At 43.6% G+C, this 12692-nt stretch overlaps 1 protein-coding gene across 4 annotated transcripts; it reads left to right on the plus strand.

Annotated features, from left to right (window-relative positions):
- Positions 1–245: 245 nt before the first annotated feature.
- LEO1 (LEO1 homolog, Paf1/RNA polymerase II complex component) lies at positions 246–12287 on the plus strand. Of its 4 annotated transcripts, XR_011741143.1 has the most exons (13): positions 246–359; positions 1422–2147; positions 2403–2510; positions 3244–3338; positions 3995–4140; positions 5499–5583; positions 5922–6016; positions 6302–6436; positions 7016–7151; positions 7448–7634; positions 7883–7980; positions 9994–10177; positions 10278–12287. XR_011741143.1 is itself a non-coding variant. In XM_065847497.2 (12 exons), exons 1-12 carry the CDS (start codon positions 302–304, stop codon positions 10096–10098), a joined length of 1974 nt encoding a protein of 657 aa, XP_065703569.1. In that variant the 5' UTR covers positions 246–301; the 3' UTR covers positions 10099–10268. The 4 variants fall into 4 exon arrangements, 3 of the variants coding, with proteins under 3 accessions (XP_065703569.1, XP_065703570.1, XP_065703571.1); XM_065847497.2 differs by lacking the exon at positions 10278–12287 and having other exon boundaries at positions 9994–10268; XM_065847498.2 differs by lacking the exon at positions 10278–12287 and having other exon boundaries at positions 2406–2510; positions 9994–10268.
- Positions 12288–12692: the final 405 nt, after the last annotated feature.

Below are 12692 nucleotides of genomic sequence, written 5' to 3' on the forward strand. Positions count from 1 at the left end.
CCCGGCGCTGGCGTTGAACCGGGGGCGGTGTCGCGGAGCCCTGTGCTCACCCAGGGCGCTACCCCCGCTGTAACACCGGCGGGCGGGCGCACCCGGCGCCGCTCCCCTCACCCGCGCTGTGCGTCCCGCTGCTCCCGGCCCGGGGCGCTGTCACCAGTCCCTCCGCGGTACCAACCGCGGGGCGCGGCCCCTTTAAGAGGCGGTGCGTCCTCCTCCCGCGCCTGTGCGTCGCGCCGTGGTTGCGTCACTGAGCGGCGCCGGCGGTGTGGCCGTTGTGCGGCGGCGGGGCCGCGCTGTCGCCATGGCCGACATGGAGGAGCTCTTCGGCAGCGACGCGGACTCGGAGGCCGAGCAGAAAGGTGCGGGGCGCCGCGCTCCCGTCCTTCCCTCCGCGCTCGGTGCAGCCCTGCCCTGCGCTGGCCCGTCCCGCAGCCGCGGGGCGAGACGGAGGGCCGGGGCCCGCGGGGATGGAGCGGGGCGGGCTGAGGGGTAGCGGCCCCAACCTGGGCCTGCTCCGCGCCCTTGCTCCGCCGCCCGGGATGCAAAGTGCAGGGCGCTGGTGCAGCCGGGCAGAGCGGCCCCGGTGTGCGGGGTTTGGCGCGGTGATGCGGGGCGAGCGCGCTCCCCGGGCTGCGGGCCCCAGCGCTCCGGAGCGGCCGCTTTCCATCAGCGCAGCCGCGGAGAACCGCGCTGGGGAACAAAAGCGGGGCGGGCTAATGAACCCGAGGACGGGTCCTCACCTGCGTGTGGTGTGTGTGCGTTCGAGGTGGCGGAAACAAAGCGGGTCTGCTGTTTGCCCATGGGTGTCTGGAGAAGTTTTGGCTGTCACCAGCATCTAAAGCAAATGGGGGAACGCCTCCCTGTTTAAGTCGTTTGTACATTTGTAAAATGCATGTCTCAATTTCTGTAAGTTATTTTTCAAGGCTGGTGTTCCTTTGTCTTTCCTGTTTGAAAGTGCATTCAACAACCTCGGCTTTCAAGAATAGCCCTGCTGGAACAAACATGTCAGGGAACATAAGGCAACTAACTCAAATCAAAGAAATTATCACAGTTTTAGATTTGGAGAATCCCGTAAGCCATGTGTGTGCATTCGCTTATTTTAAGCCCTCACTATTTCAGATTTTATTTCCTTTTGTATAATTGCTTATTCTTCCTGCAGCTTTAGAATCTTCGACAATAGCTTGTGGTTTCAATCTTTGTGTGGCATCCATCATTTTTCATTGTGTCTTTCACTGGCTGTGCTTTCATTGGTAAACGTTTTATTTCATTATTCGAGGTAGCTCTTCCAGTTCTTTGTTGCAGTTCTCTGTAAGTTTTCTCTGGATTTTCAGGGTTGGGGTTTTCTAAAGCAATGCCTGTTATCCTATGGCTTTCTTTGTAAGGACACTTTAACTCTTGAAAGGGTGATGTTTATTTTGCAGATTCTGATTCTGGATCTGAATCTGACTCCGACCAGGAGAATGCTGGCTCTGGCAGTAATGCTTCTGGAAGTGACAGTGACCAGGATGATGACAGGGAGGCAGCAAAACCCAGTAACAAGGAGTTATTTGGAGATGATAGCGAGGATGAAGGGGCATCCCATCACACAGGGAGTGACAACCACTCTGAAAGATCCTACAACCGATCTGAAGCTTCGGGACACTCTGAGCACGAAGATAACGATCAGTCAGACGTGGACCAGCACAGCGTTTCAGAAGCTGCTCACGATGATGAGGAGGATGATCGCGGGCACGGGTCAGATGAAGGCAGTCATCATTCAGAGGGAGATGGTTCGGAAAAGGCACATTCAGAGGATGAGAAGTGGGGCAAGGAGGACAAAAGTGACCAGTCAGACGACGAGGAGCGACAGCAGAACTCTGATGATGAGGAGAGGCAGCAGAACTCTGACGATGAGGAGAAAGCGCAGAACTCTGATGAAGATGAGCGGCCGCAGATGTCTGATGATGAGGAAAGACTCCAGAACTCAGACGAGGAGAAGATGCAGAACTCTGATGATGAGGAGAGGCCCCAGGGCTCAGATGAGGAGAAGATGCAGAACTCAGATGATGATGAAAGGGCTCAGCATTCTGACGAGGAGAAGATGCAGAACTCTGACGATGATGAAAGGACCCAGCACTCCGATGAGGAGGATCAGGAGCATAAATCTGGTAGGACTGAGTACAGTGATAATTATTTGTGTCTGGTTTGACCTCTCTTTACTGTTTCATTTATATTGGCCTGAAAAGAGTCGGATTTCAATGCAGAGGCATTAATTGTGTATCTTTCAACTACAGTCACCTTTGCAGCTTTTTTTATGCAACACTTTAAAATTCCTTTTCATCTGAATCAACTTGGTAATACAAAAGAATTTTAAAATATGTGGAACAAATTCTTAATTTGCTGAGAATAATTATGCTCCTTAGCAGAGTCTGCAAGGGGCAGCGATAGCGAAGATGAAGTTTTGCGAATGAAGCGAAAGAAACCAATTGCATCAGATTCAGAAGCGGACAGTGATACAGAAGGACAGAAAGGTAAGTGGTGGCCTTGTTTTGTGGGTTTTTGGCTCATTTAATCCTCATCCTAAGTGCACCGTTCAGCTGCTGCAGAACTTGATAAAACCGATAGCACTTGCTATACAATGTGACTATAGTGCTGTGAAAATAACCAGCACAGCAGGAGCTCTGCATGGGGAAGTACACGCTGTGTTTCTGCTGATTGTCTCTAGTTGGCTGTATCAGTTTCCCCTGTGAGAAACAGAGCTTTTCTTTGGTGAATGTTGGTTCCCACGTTTTTACTGAAAGATGTGAAGAAGTGGTGACTCTAATCAGAGCAGCCCAGAGGAGCTGTGCTGGTGTTTGGGGTGTTCAGCTGCCTGGGCAAGAGCTGTTGATTCTTCTGAGAAGTAAAACCTCACATGCATCATGAAGTTGCCGTTTGCATATACTTAAGTTGTTTGCTTGAGTAAAGGATGATGTTACACTCTTGATTCTTCTGTTGCTGTTTTTCAATTAGATTCTCTCATTTGATAGAGCCTCTCCAGGAAAACATAACTTGAATTCTTAGTTTAGAAATACAAGGGAAAAATTTTCAGGATAAGAGAATACTGTATGCTTCATAAACATTCAGGATTTTTAACCTTTGTAGGTGATTTTAAGTGGTAATAAAAGTGAAGGATGTGTTTCTCTTCCGTGAGCGTGCTTGCATGTAGGGGTGTGTGTGTGTGTGTGTGTATATGTGTGTTAAAATAGTAATTTTCTGCTCAAGAGCACGCAGATGTCATGGACCTGTTTGGAGGTGCAGACGACATTTCCTCAGGGAGTGACGGAGAAGACAAACCACCCACGCCAGGACAGCCCATTGTGAGTAGGCTCGGCTTTGGAAATAATTAATGTGCCATTCCACACTGAAATGTGGAACACTGACTGACTTTGATAATTTAGTGAGGAAAGACTTAACAGCATTAAGTAAGCTTTACAGTTAATTTTGCCCTAGCTGAAAGAATTATTAAAGTTTTACAGAGAGCCATGTCAGATAGATTCATTTATCTGCCTTTCCCCAATCCTGCTCCACTTGAAAGAAACGCACCGAGTAGTTTTGATTGTCATCAAATGAAATACAAAGTCATAGCTGTCTTTGGTACCTTAGTACAGCTATTTGACAAATATTTCATTTTGGGTGTGATGATAATACATGAAACTACTTTTTTAGCTGGGAGAAGCTGTCCTCCATTTCCTCCCCAGTGCTTAGCTGAGAACTCTGTGTCAGCTCCATTGTTGGCTCTGTACTGTCTTTGGTTGCTTGAGTTTACACCAGTATTTGAAATCGCTTTAAGTGGCATGTGAAAATGTTGAGTTGGATTGCTTTGGTGGAAAATGTGCAAGCCCTTTTTTACAAAGCTTCCTGATTTCTCTCTGTGCATCTGCCTGACTTCCAGCAAAATGTAAGTGCTTATTAGAGCAACAGTAGCCAGACGGACTTCTTTCACTTATGCTCCTATTTGCCTTTCTGTCATTAGGATGAGAATGGACTGAGTCAAGAGCAGCAGGAGGAAGAGCCTATTCCAGAGACTAGAATAGAGGTGGAAATACCGAAAGTAAACACAGACTTGGGTAATGATTTGTATTTCGTGAAGCTGCCCAACTTCCTTAGCGTGGAGCCCAGGTAATTGCGCATTAAATACATGGGTGATAAGGTTTTTTAGTGCTTCCCTATAGTGCTTTTGTTCCAATAATACACTAGTATGTTGGCTCTATTTGAAATGGTTGACATTAAGTTCCACGCTTTTGGTTGTGATCAGCAATAGTAGTATCTATTGTTATCTAGTCTAAAGTGCTGAGTAATTTTCTTAGGAACTGAGGTTTCAGTGTGATTGAATAACTTTTTAAGAACCAGACAAAAATATGATGTAATTGAAAGCACATGGTATCAGTTGAATTTTAACCATAGATTTAGGCTCTGAGTTGTGAAAACAAAATGCACTGGATCTTTATGCACTTTGGAATGATAGAAACATCGTTTTGAATTTTAGAATGAGCCCTTTTTTATTTGTGTGTGCTAAATGTACTGTTTAACTATGAAGAAGCTGTTTACTCATTTTCCTGTTTACCTAATCCAAGCTAAAGAAAGCTTCTGGAGTTCATAAGGAAACACCAAATGAATTACCTGAGTTGTTTGTGGTGTCAGGTTTGGCCCTGAAGGCCACCTGCAGCACTTGTGGTGAACTGCTGTGAAATGGCTCCCTTCAGGTGTTCTGTTAGCAGCGTTACTGCAGTGCTGTTAGTTGGCAGTGGGGCGTTGTGTGTGACACCTCAGCCAAATCACTGCTCCTGCTATGGACTGGTTCAGGAGAGAACCCTTAAGAATCCAGTTAGCGGCTGCGATCAATGAGAGGAGTCCTGAGGGTCTGTGGGGGTCGGGCAGCACTGAGAACAGAATGGTGCTGTAGCAGGGTCTGTGCAGCACTTACTGCCCTTGCAGCAACCTGGAAACGGTTGGGAATGCGGGCAGGAAATGCCCTTCCCCTTCACTCCCACCCCAGTCATCAGGTTTTTTGGAGGAAGAGAGAGAAAACAGTCTCATCTTCCTTTCCCTTTGGTTGGTTTTGAGATAAAAATTCAAAAATGACAAATATTGTGCTGTTAGAAGACCCGTAATTCACCATACTTATAAAAGTATAATTTTTCTTTTTATTTTCTCTATATAGTGTTGGGTATGTTTTGTTCCAGACTTAACCCTGACCTCATAATCTTGATGATAAGGAAAGAGTATTTTGGGAAGCAGACTTGCTTGCTTTAGGCAGAGCCATTTAGCGAGTCTGAGCGTTGAAGTGGCTGTGACCGGTGGCCGTGGGGCCGCTTGGGTGGGTCTCCCGTGGTGTCACATCCATGCAGTACATTCCGTGCAGACGCGCTGCTGTGTCCCATCTACAGTCTCAACCTTTCAAGCACCTGGTATTTTGCACAGCTCTAGAAGAATCTGGATTAATTTTTAGAAGAATAAAGAGTGTATTATATTTTCAGACCTTTTGATCCCCAGTATTATGAAGATGAATTTGAAGATGAGGAGATGCTTGATGAAGAGGGTAGAACTAGGTTAAAACTCAAGGTATAATGTTCATTTTCCTTTTCTCTTTTTCACTCATCTAGCCACATTTCTTCAAAGCCTATTTCAGGTATTTCTAATGGTGTTTAGAGATGTGGTTCAGATTTTGAAAGTGTGAAGCAGTTCAGCGCTGAGAAAATTTGATCCATTTTAGTAATAATGAAAAAGAAAAGCTTGACAGCTTCATCTCACCTATGAAAGTGATACCTTTCACCTTCATTTCTTTGCATCGTGCAGCAAATTATTTAGCCTAACCGTAATTCTTGACCTATATAGAGTGTATTTTACCACAGTATTTTCTGCTGTGAGTCGGAAAAGTGTTGTGTTTTGTTTTTCCACAGGTAGAAAACACAATACGATGGCGGATGCGCCGAGACGAGGAAGGGAATGAGATCAGAGAAAGTAATGCACGGATAGTCAAATGGTCAGATGGAAGGTTGGTTTGGACTTTGTGCTGCCAAAGGAGTACGGTTGCTCATACAGGGAAACGCCGTGCTGTGCAAAATTGGAAGGTCAAAAACTTTGATGTCAGTTCTGCACAGCAGAGATTGTTTTAGTCCCAGTGTCTTGAAAATTTCATGCTCTGCTTAGTTTGGATTGAAATATAAGTATTGGCTATATATATAAAAAGGAAGCATGAAGGCTTTCTCCATTTATAAATGAGGCAGAAGCTGGAGTGTGGTGGATTTATGGAGTAACTGGTGGAGGGCTCTCTTTGCAGCATGTCCCTCCACTTGGGCAACGAGGTGTTCGACGTGTACAAGGCGCCGCTGCAGGGAGATCACAACCACTTGTTCATCAGGCAGGGGACGGGTCTGCAGGGGCAGGCGGTTTTCAAGACCAAGTTAACCTTCAGGTAAACGTGCTATTCTGTGTTAAGTGTTGATACTGCTTTTGCAGTTAAATGTTGTAACTTTTCGTAAGCCTTCAGAGCTTAACTGTTCAATAAGAATATGCTATTTTTCAGACTCAGTATTTCAATAAGATTTTTCCTAAATTAGATGTCCCAGTTTGAAAGGACAGTGTGTCATTCACTGCAATATGTGGGCTACATGTATTTTTTTAATGTATGTTTTAATCTTCATTTTTAAGTGCAAGTCGTCATCTCAATGAGAAAGAATTTTAATGTGCCCTGAACTTAACCTTTCTGCTGATGCACAATTGCCTCCAGATGATGATTTTGTCTTGAGATATTGGTGTGAAATGTGAGGATGATTATTGAGGCTGGTAATGGACTGCAGATGGTTCACCGAGAGCAGAATTGATGTCTCCAGTAGCTGCTACAATGCATATCAATAAATAATTTAAAAAGATGATTTTTTTTACTTTTGTGCAGATTAATCTTTGAAATCTTGAGCATGCCGACCTTAACTGTTGTCCTTTAAAAATGGATGCATTCCTTCAAGAATTTAACGCAGCAGTAATTTTTTAACAGGCCACACTCTACAGACAGTGCCACGCACAGGAAGATGACGCTGTCTCTGGCAGACAGATGTTCAAAGACCCAGAAGATCCGTATTTTGCCAATGGCAGGGCGCGATCCCGAGTCTCAGCGCACAGAAATGATTAAGGTATCGTGACATGGAACTCTCCTATCTGCTGATTTAATCTGAAAAATCACAACTGTGAGATAGTTGAATGTTTCCAAACATTTTATGACCTTATGAAAAACAAGGCATATTTTGGAGTTACAGACAAGAGTTCTTAGCCATGGGTGCAGTTTGCTTAACCTTACGGATTGCAGAAAAATTGGAATATGAACAATCTTTACACTGCTGCGAAGTTGTTTCAGAAGCTTTGGTAGAATACAAGGTGCTCTTGAGTATTTTTTCCTCAGTCTTGATATAGTGCTCCTTTCTTTGGACAGAAAGAAGAGGAGAGATTGAGAGCTTCCATTCGTAGGGAGTCTCAGCAGCGGAGGATGCGGGAGAAGCAGCATCAGCGTGGTCTGAGTGCAAATTATTTAGAACCTGATCGCTATGATGAAGAGGACGAGGGAGATGATGCAATCAGTCTAGCAGCTATCAAAAACAGATACAAAGGTGGCATCAGAGGTAATAATAACCCTTAACGGCACCTAAGTAGGGCCTGTGTGATTCAGGTGGATTAATTTCAAAGCAGGGCTCCTGGTAAGATTGTATTCTGTCGGTTCATTTGATAAATGAGACGTGAATTCAGTTGGCATAAATTTCTTTTGTTTAGTCTGGGGTTAGATTCCTCTGGCTTTTTGTGGGACTAAATGTAAGAGAATTATTTTATTGTTCTGTCTTCCTCACGTTTGTCTTTTCCTTTCTCTCTGCAGAGGAACGTGCTAGAATCTACTCTTCTGACAGCGACGAGGGCTCAGACGAAGATAAAACACAAAGACTGCTCAAGGCAAAGAAGCTGACTAGTGACGAGGTAAGAAAAGGGGTTTGTTCTTAAGCTGTTCGTTTTCAGTCAGGAACGTTTCCTGCACTAAATCAAGTGTTTCGAATGGAGACTTTTGTAGTTTCATCTCTGTTGTGATGAATGTATTCTTTGACTTGGCATGCTTTCCATGGTAATTAGTCACTGGTTTTCTTATACGCTGCGTTAGTTCATAGACCTGAGTGATTCCCAAAGGAGACTGGTATTGTTATTCCCGCTTTAAAGATGGCAGGATTTATGCAGTTATGTAAAATGACTTTAACTAAAATTATGCAAGGAGTAAGAAGACTTAATATTGGAATCCTAGTGTAGTGTTGTCTCCTAAGCTAAGTGGTCCTCTCCTGTTTATTATGGAAACAGCGGAAGAGTGTTTTTAAATAGAAGAGTTAAAAAGGTCAATGTCATTGCTAACCAGACATTATCCATCACCCAAGTAGCATCCTAAGCATTAGGCCATGATCAGATTAACTGTTAGCTACAGCAGACGTGCTGTTTCCTCTTCTAAAGTTGTGGTTTATTGGTTTGTAATTTATCACTGCTGGGTATAAAGCAAATGAATCTTTGTGTACATCAATTAATTTTTCTTTTAAAGACACAGATTCTGACCTTTTATTCTCCATTGAGGAAAATGGAACGTTTTGGAAAGTGTGACAGTAATCCTGGAGGCAGAGTGAGGCGTGTAGGCAGAGCTGCAGTTTAGTGATCTCTGCTGGTAGAAACCGAATTGTTTGTAAGACACTACTAGCTGTTAGTGACACAGCAACGCCAGGACTTTGCAATCCCAGGCTCTTAGAGGAAAAGCTAAAGCTTTCTCTGCTGCCTCCATTTTAAAATGCCCTGCCTTTCAGGTACTATTCCCAGCAGGGCCACGGAGGGGTGCTGCAGTTTTAGGAACCCCAGCGGTGGCCGGTACTCGCAGTCACCGCCTCCGAGCGTGGCGTTTGTATGTGCATCTGCATATGTGAAACACGGACCTGCTGGGATGTGCTGTCAGTCAACAGCACAGCACAACCTTTGTCCTGATAACCATTTGCTGCCGTTACTGAAACATCAATCTGTTATTAACACGCTTTATCAGCACGGGGCAAGTGGTTCTACTGTTGCTGTAGTTCGTGGGGATATTCTGCTAAACAGGAAGACGAATCATGTAACTGTAGCCCAGCGAGATTACAAGAGAGTGCTTGTTCTGGGGAAGAAGCTGTCGTTGAGATTCCCTCCCCTACTAATTTCTGTTTTCCATACTTAAAATTCCTTCCTAAGTGAGATTCTTACTGTGCTAACCTAATACGTTACCGTAGAAGAAAATGCTTTGAATAAAAAAATTATTCATTGCAGTTCTGATACTCAAATAATTCATTAAAGTTCTGAAACTCGATCTTGGCTGCTTCTTAAAATCCAAGTAGTGCATGTTGCTTTAAAAACCAAACCCAGCAAATGGAAAAAGGGCTGAGGTTTCTTAGACCTGAGGGTATTTTTAAAGATACTCTTCTTTTTAAACAATAATTGAGTTACCGCTTGTTTTCCATGTCAAAATTGATGAGTTTTCAATTAACAACTAGTGATTTGTAGTTTGAACATTTTTGTAGCATTCTGATTTAAAATGTTGTTTGAAAGGATGAGTTAAACCGAACCGGTATAAATGCACACAGAATAAAAATCAACCTGTGGACTCTGTATTTAGGTGCTAAAAATTTAGCATCCAACCTATAAAAGTCATTATGTTATTGCTTGCAAACAGGTAATTAACTCAATGACCTGAGTTCCTTTGACCAGCTCTTTGGCGCCTCCTGAGCTGCTGCTGTTCTAGGGCTGTAACCCGCGTGCTGGCTCAACTGGAGAACTGGTGCACAAGCGATCCTGCAGCACCGAATGGGAAAACTACAACCAATAGTTTTGCTTTTCTCCCAAGAAAGAATCTGAAATCTTTTTGTTGTTCTTCGGAGTTTTTTATTTTAGACTGAAGTATCTTGAGGTTCTTTATTTTGTCCTTTTTTTCGCCTTTAGGAAGGTGAACCTTCTGGGAAGAGAAAAGCAGAGGATGATGACAAAGCAAGCAAGAAGCATAAAAAATATGTGATCAGCGATGAAGAGGAAGAAGATGACGATTAGTATTGAGGAAGAACAAAAGTTGATTTCTTTTTTTATATATATATTTATATATATTGTACAGTTCTCTTACGACAAAGATGTAAGTAACCATAATCGGGTTATTTTGATAAACGACAATTCCCCTGAAGTCCGTGGATTTGGTGTGAATAAAGATTTTTGACTTCCCTTTATTTTTGCAGATTTTCTCCTGTTGCAGTAACTGTTGCACCCCGGATCGTCACTGTGCCACTTTTTTAACCTCACACAGTACATTTCAGTTTTGTGAATTGTTGTAACTGGTTATCCAAGTGAATTCACAGTGATTTTCACTGGGTTCATTAGGAGAAACCGTTCTGATCTTTATAGAACACTTGGGTGATGAGTTTGCCTGATAAGGGTATGGCGATGCAGTTTGCTCTTTGTGTGGGAGGGCTGGAAGAACATATGAGCGGTCCAGTACAGTTCTGCTTTTTTCCTACATATTCCTTGTTTCCTGTGGACAGTCCATCACTATGCTGGTGGATTTTGATGGCTGAAAATACTGCTTTGTATTTGAGTAAACTGAAAATCCTGCGGTTGGAATAGTTACCTGATCATGTAAGACATTTATTTTTCATGCATCGAAGCCCAGAACAAAAATGTTTGTCTTGCCTGAGTGTTAATCATAAGAATAATAGGCACATGCTAGTGATGGAAATGGGAGTAAAAGCACTTATTTAAACAAAACCACGAATTTCTACCAGCAGAGATTGAAGCCTCCTTTAAATGAACCACAATGCAAAAATACATCCTAACAATAGTGTCTCATAATTTCATATAATCCTTATGGTGCCATTTCCTGTTGATCCTGGTTGTTTTTTTAAATAGGCTTGTTTAGCTGGAAGGTCACTGGAGGAGAATGTTCTGGACAGAATCTTTGCTGCTTTTACCCTGTTTTAAACACCTTCTGTGAGGGTGCAATACCAGTTGCAACGTGTGGAAAGGCTGGAAGAGATACCTGAACCTTTCCACGCTTATTTCAAGATGAAATATCCCACATGTGGTTTCTCTCCTTGGTGAGGGAACATTCAGGTGGTGTCTGTGTTGCTTTTTTAACAGACTTTGCGCACAGTCCTGCAGATTTTGGGTGCAACTCGGAAAGAAACCAGAACTAGCTTGATGCCTCTTTAGACAAAACCATTGGCTGGTGCTGTGAATAGTTCATTATGTGGATTTGTGTAATACAAGATGAAATAAAGTAACTTGCCAGTTGTGTAACAAGGACTGTTACCCAGTGCAAGTGCTCCACAGTGAGCACTTTGCTCTCCTGACATTCCCTGGTTTTTGAGATGGAGCTTTCGACCTGGACATCTTGCTATTGTCATCGTTAATCAGGCCAGTAGTTTGTCCATTTCTCCTGCAAGTATGGAAACAAAGAGCAAAATTCCAACTCCGATGTCTGAGTGCGTGAGAAACTGTTCTTTGGTTTTTTCCCTCTAATTAAATTGTTATCTAAGAGTTCCCCTGCCTCGTTAATGTGCAGATAAAACCTTTCTCCATCCGCTGGAATTCTCTCCCTGTAATCTTAGTTTAGCCGTGTGCTGGGAGTCGGGCTCTGACACGCGTTACCTGCCGTCCAGGTGTGAGCGCCTTGGGAGCCGGAGCCCGGACAGGGACCTGTGTGGTGTGACGTGCGGTACCTTCACGTACAAGCCTGCAGGTACCTCTTAAACAACAAATCTGGCATATGGAAACACAGCACCATTTCACTGGTAATGTCAGTTTAATTGAAGTGTTGGGTATTTTTATTTTTACTAAACCCCAAAGAGTGCAAGTGTTTTGATCACTTTCATAGGTTTGATGCTGACTAAACCTTTACTAAGTAAGCCGTCTGCTTTAGCTTCCAAAAGTGGATTACAAAGATGAGAAGAAACCATTTTTTACGCTGTCTTCTTTTGTAAATTGCTCTTTCAAAGTCTTATTTAAATGTGGAATTTTGGAAAGTGTTTCCTCAGCTCAAATTACTTTAGCAATCATCTTGTAATTAAAGTCACTTGAATGAACTTAGCCTTATCCACACTATTTTTTTCAGTTGTTGATGTATAGTTTTATTTCACTTACAGACAGGTTTTGCTCTTTCTTTTCCCAGCCTCCAAGTACGAGAGAATTACTTGCAATGGTTTCATTTTACCCAAATTAAAAATATTAAGGCGGAGGAGAATGTGGATTGAGCTGTGTTGACTCTTGTACTGACTGGTCAGAACACTTCTTCCACAAGGGCATGGTTTGAACAACTCCCAACAAATACAGATTCTTTGGAGACCGATGTTAAGCTGTGTGAGTACTAGATTCTCTGGCTAGCGCCAGGGTGTAGGATAAACTCTTGTGACAGTTACTGGAAGCTGTTCTTGCCTATTTAGTTTTGTTGTTTCAATTATATCCTCCAACTGTACCCGGGTTGCAGTTGTTGATGTGGAGTTTTCTTCCTAGTACCCGGTAGCATTTTCCAGCAGCCGCTTTCCTGCGCCCGGCTGTGCAGGGGGCTGGGTTTGGGGTGCAGGACACCCCATGGGCTGGGGGTGCATGGAGCAGAGCAGCTGCCCCTCCAGCCCTTCACTCCGCCTGGCAGCACGTTT

The sequence above is a fragment of the Patagioenas fasciata genome, chromosome 12 (genome assembly GCF_037038585.1).
Source record: "Patagioenas fasciata isolate bPatFas1 chromosome 12, bPatFas1.hap1, whole genome shotgun sequence".
Classification (NCBI taxonomy): domain Eukaryota; kingdom Metazoa; phylum Chordata; class Aves; order Columbiformes; family Columbidae; genus Patagioenas; species Patagioenas fasciata.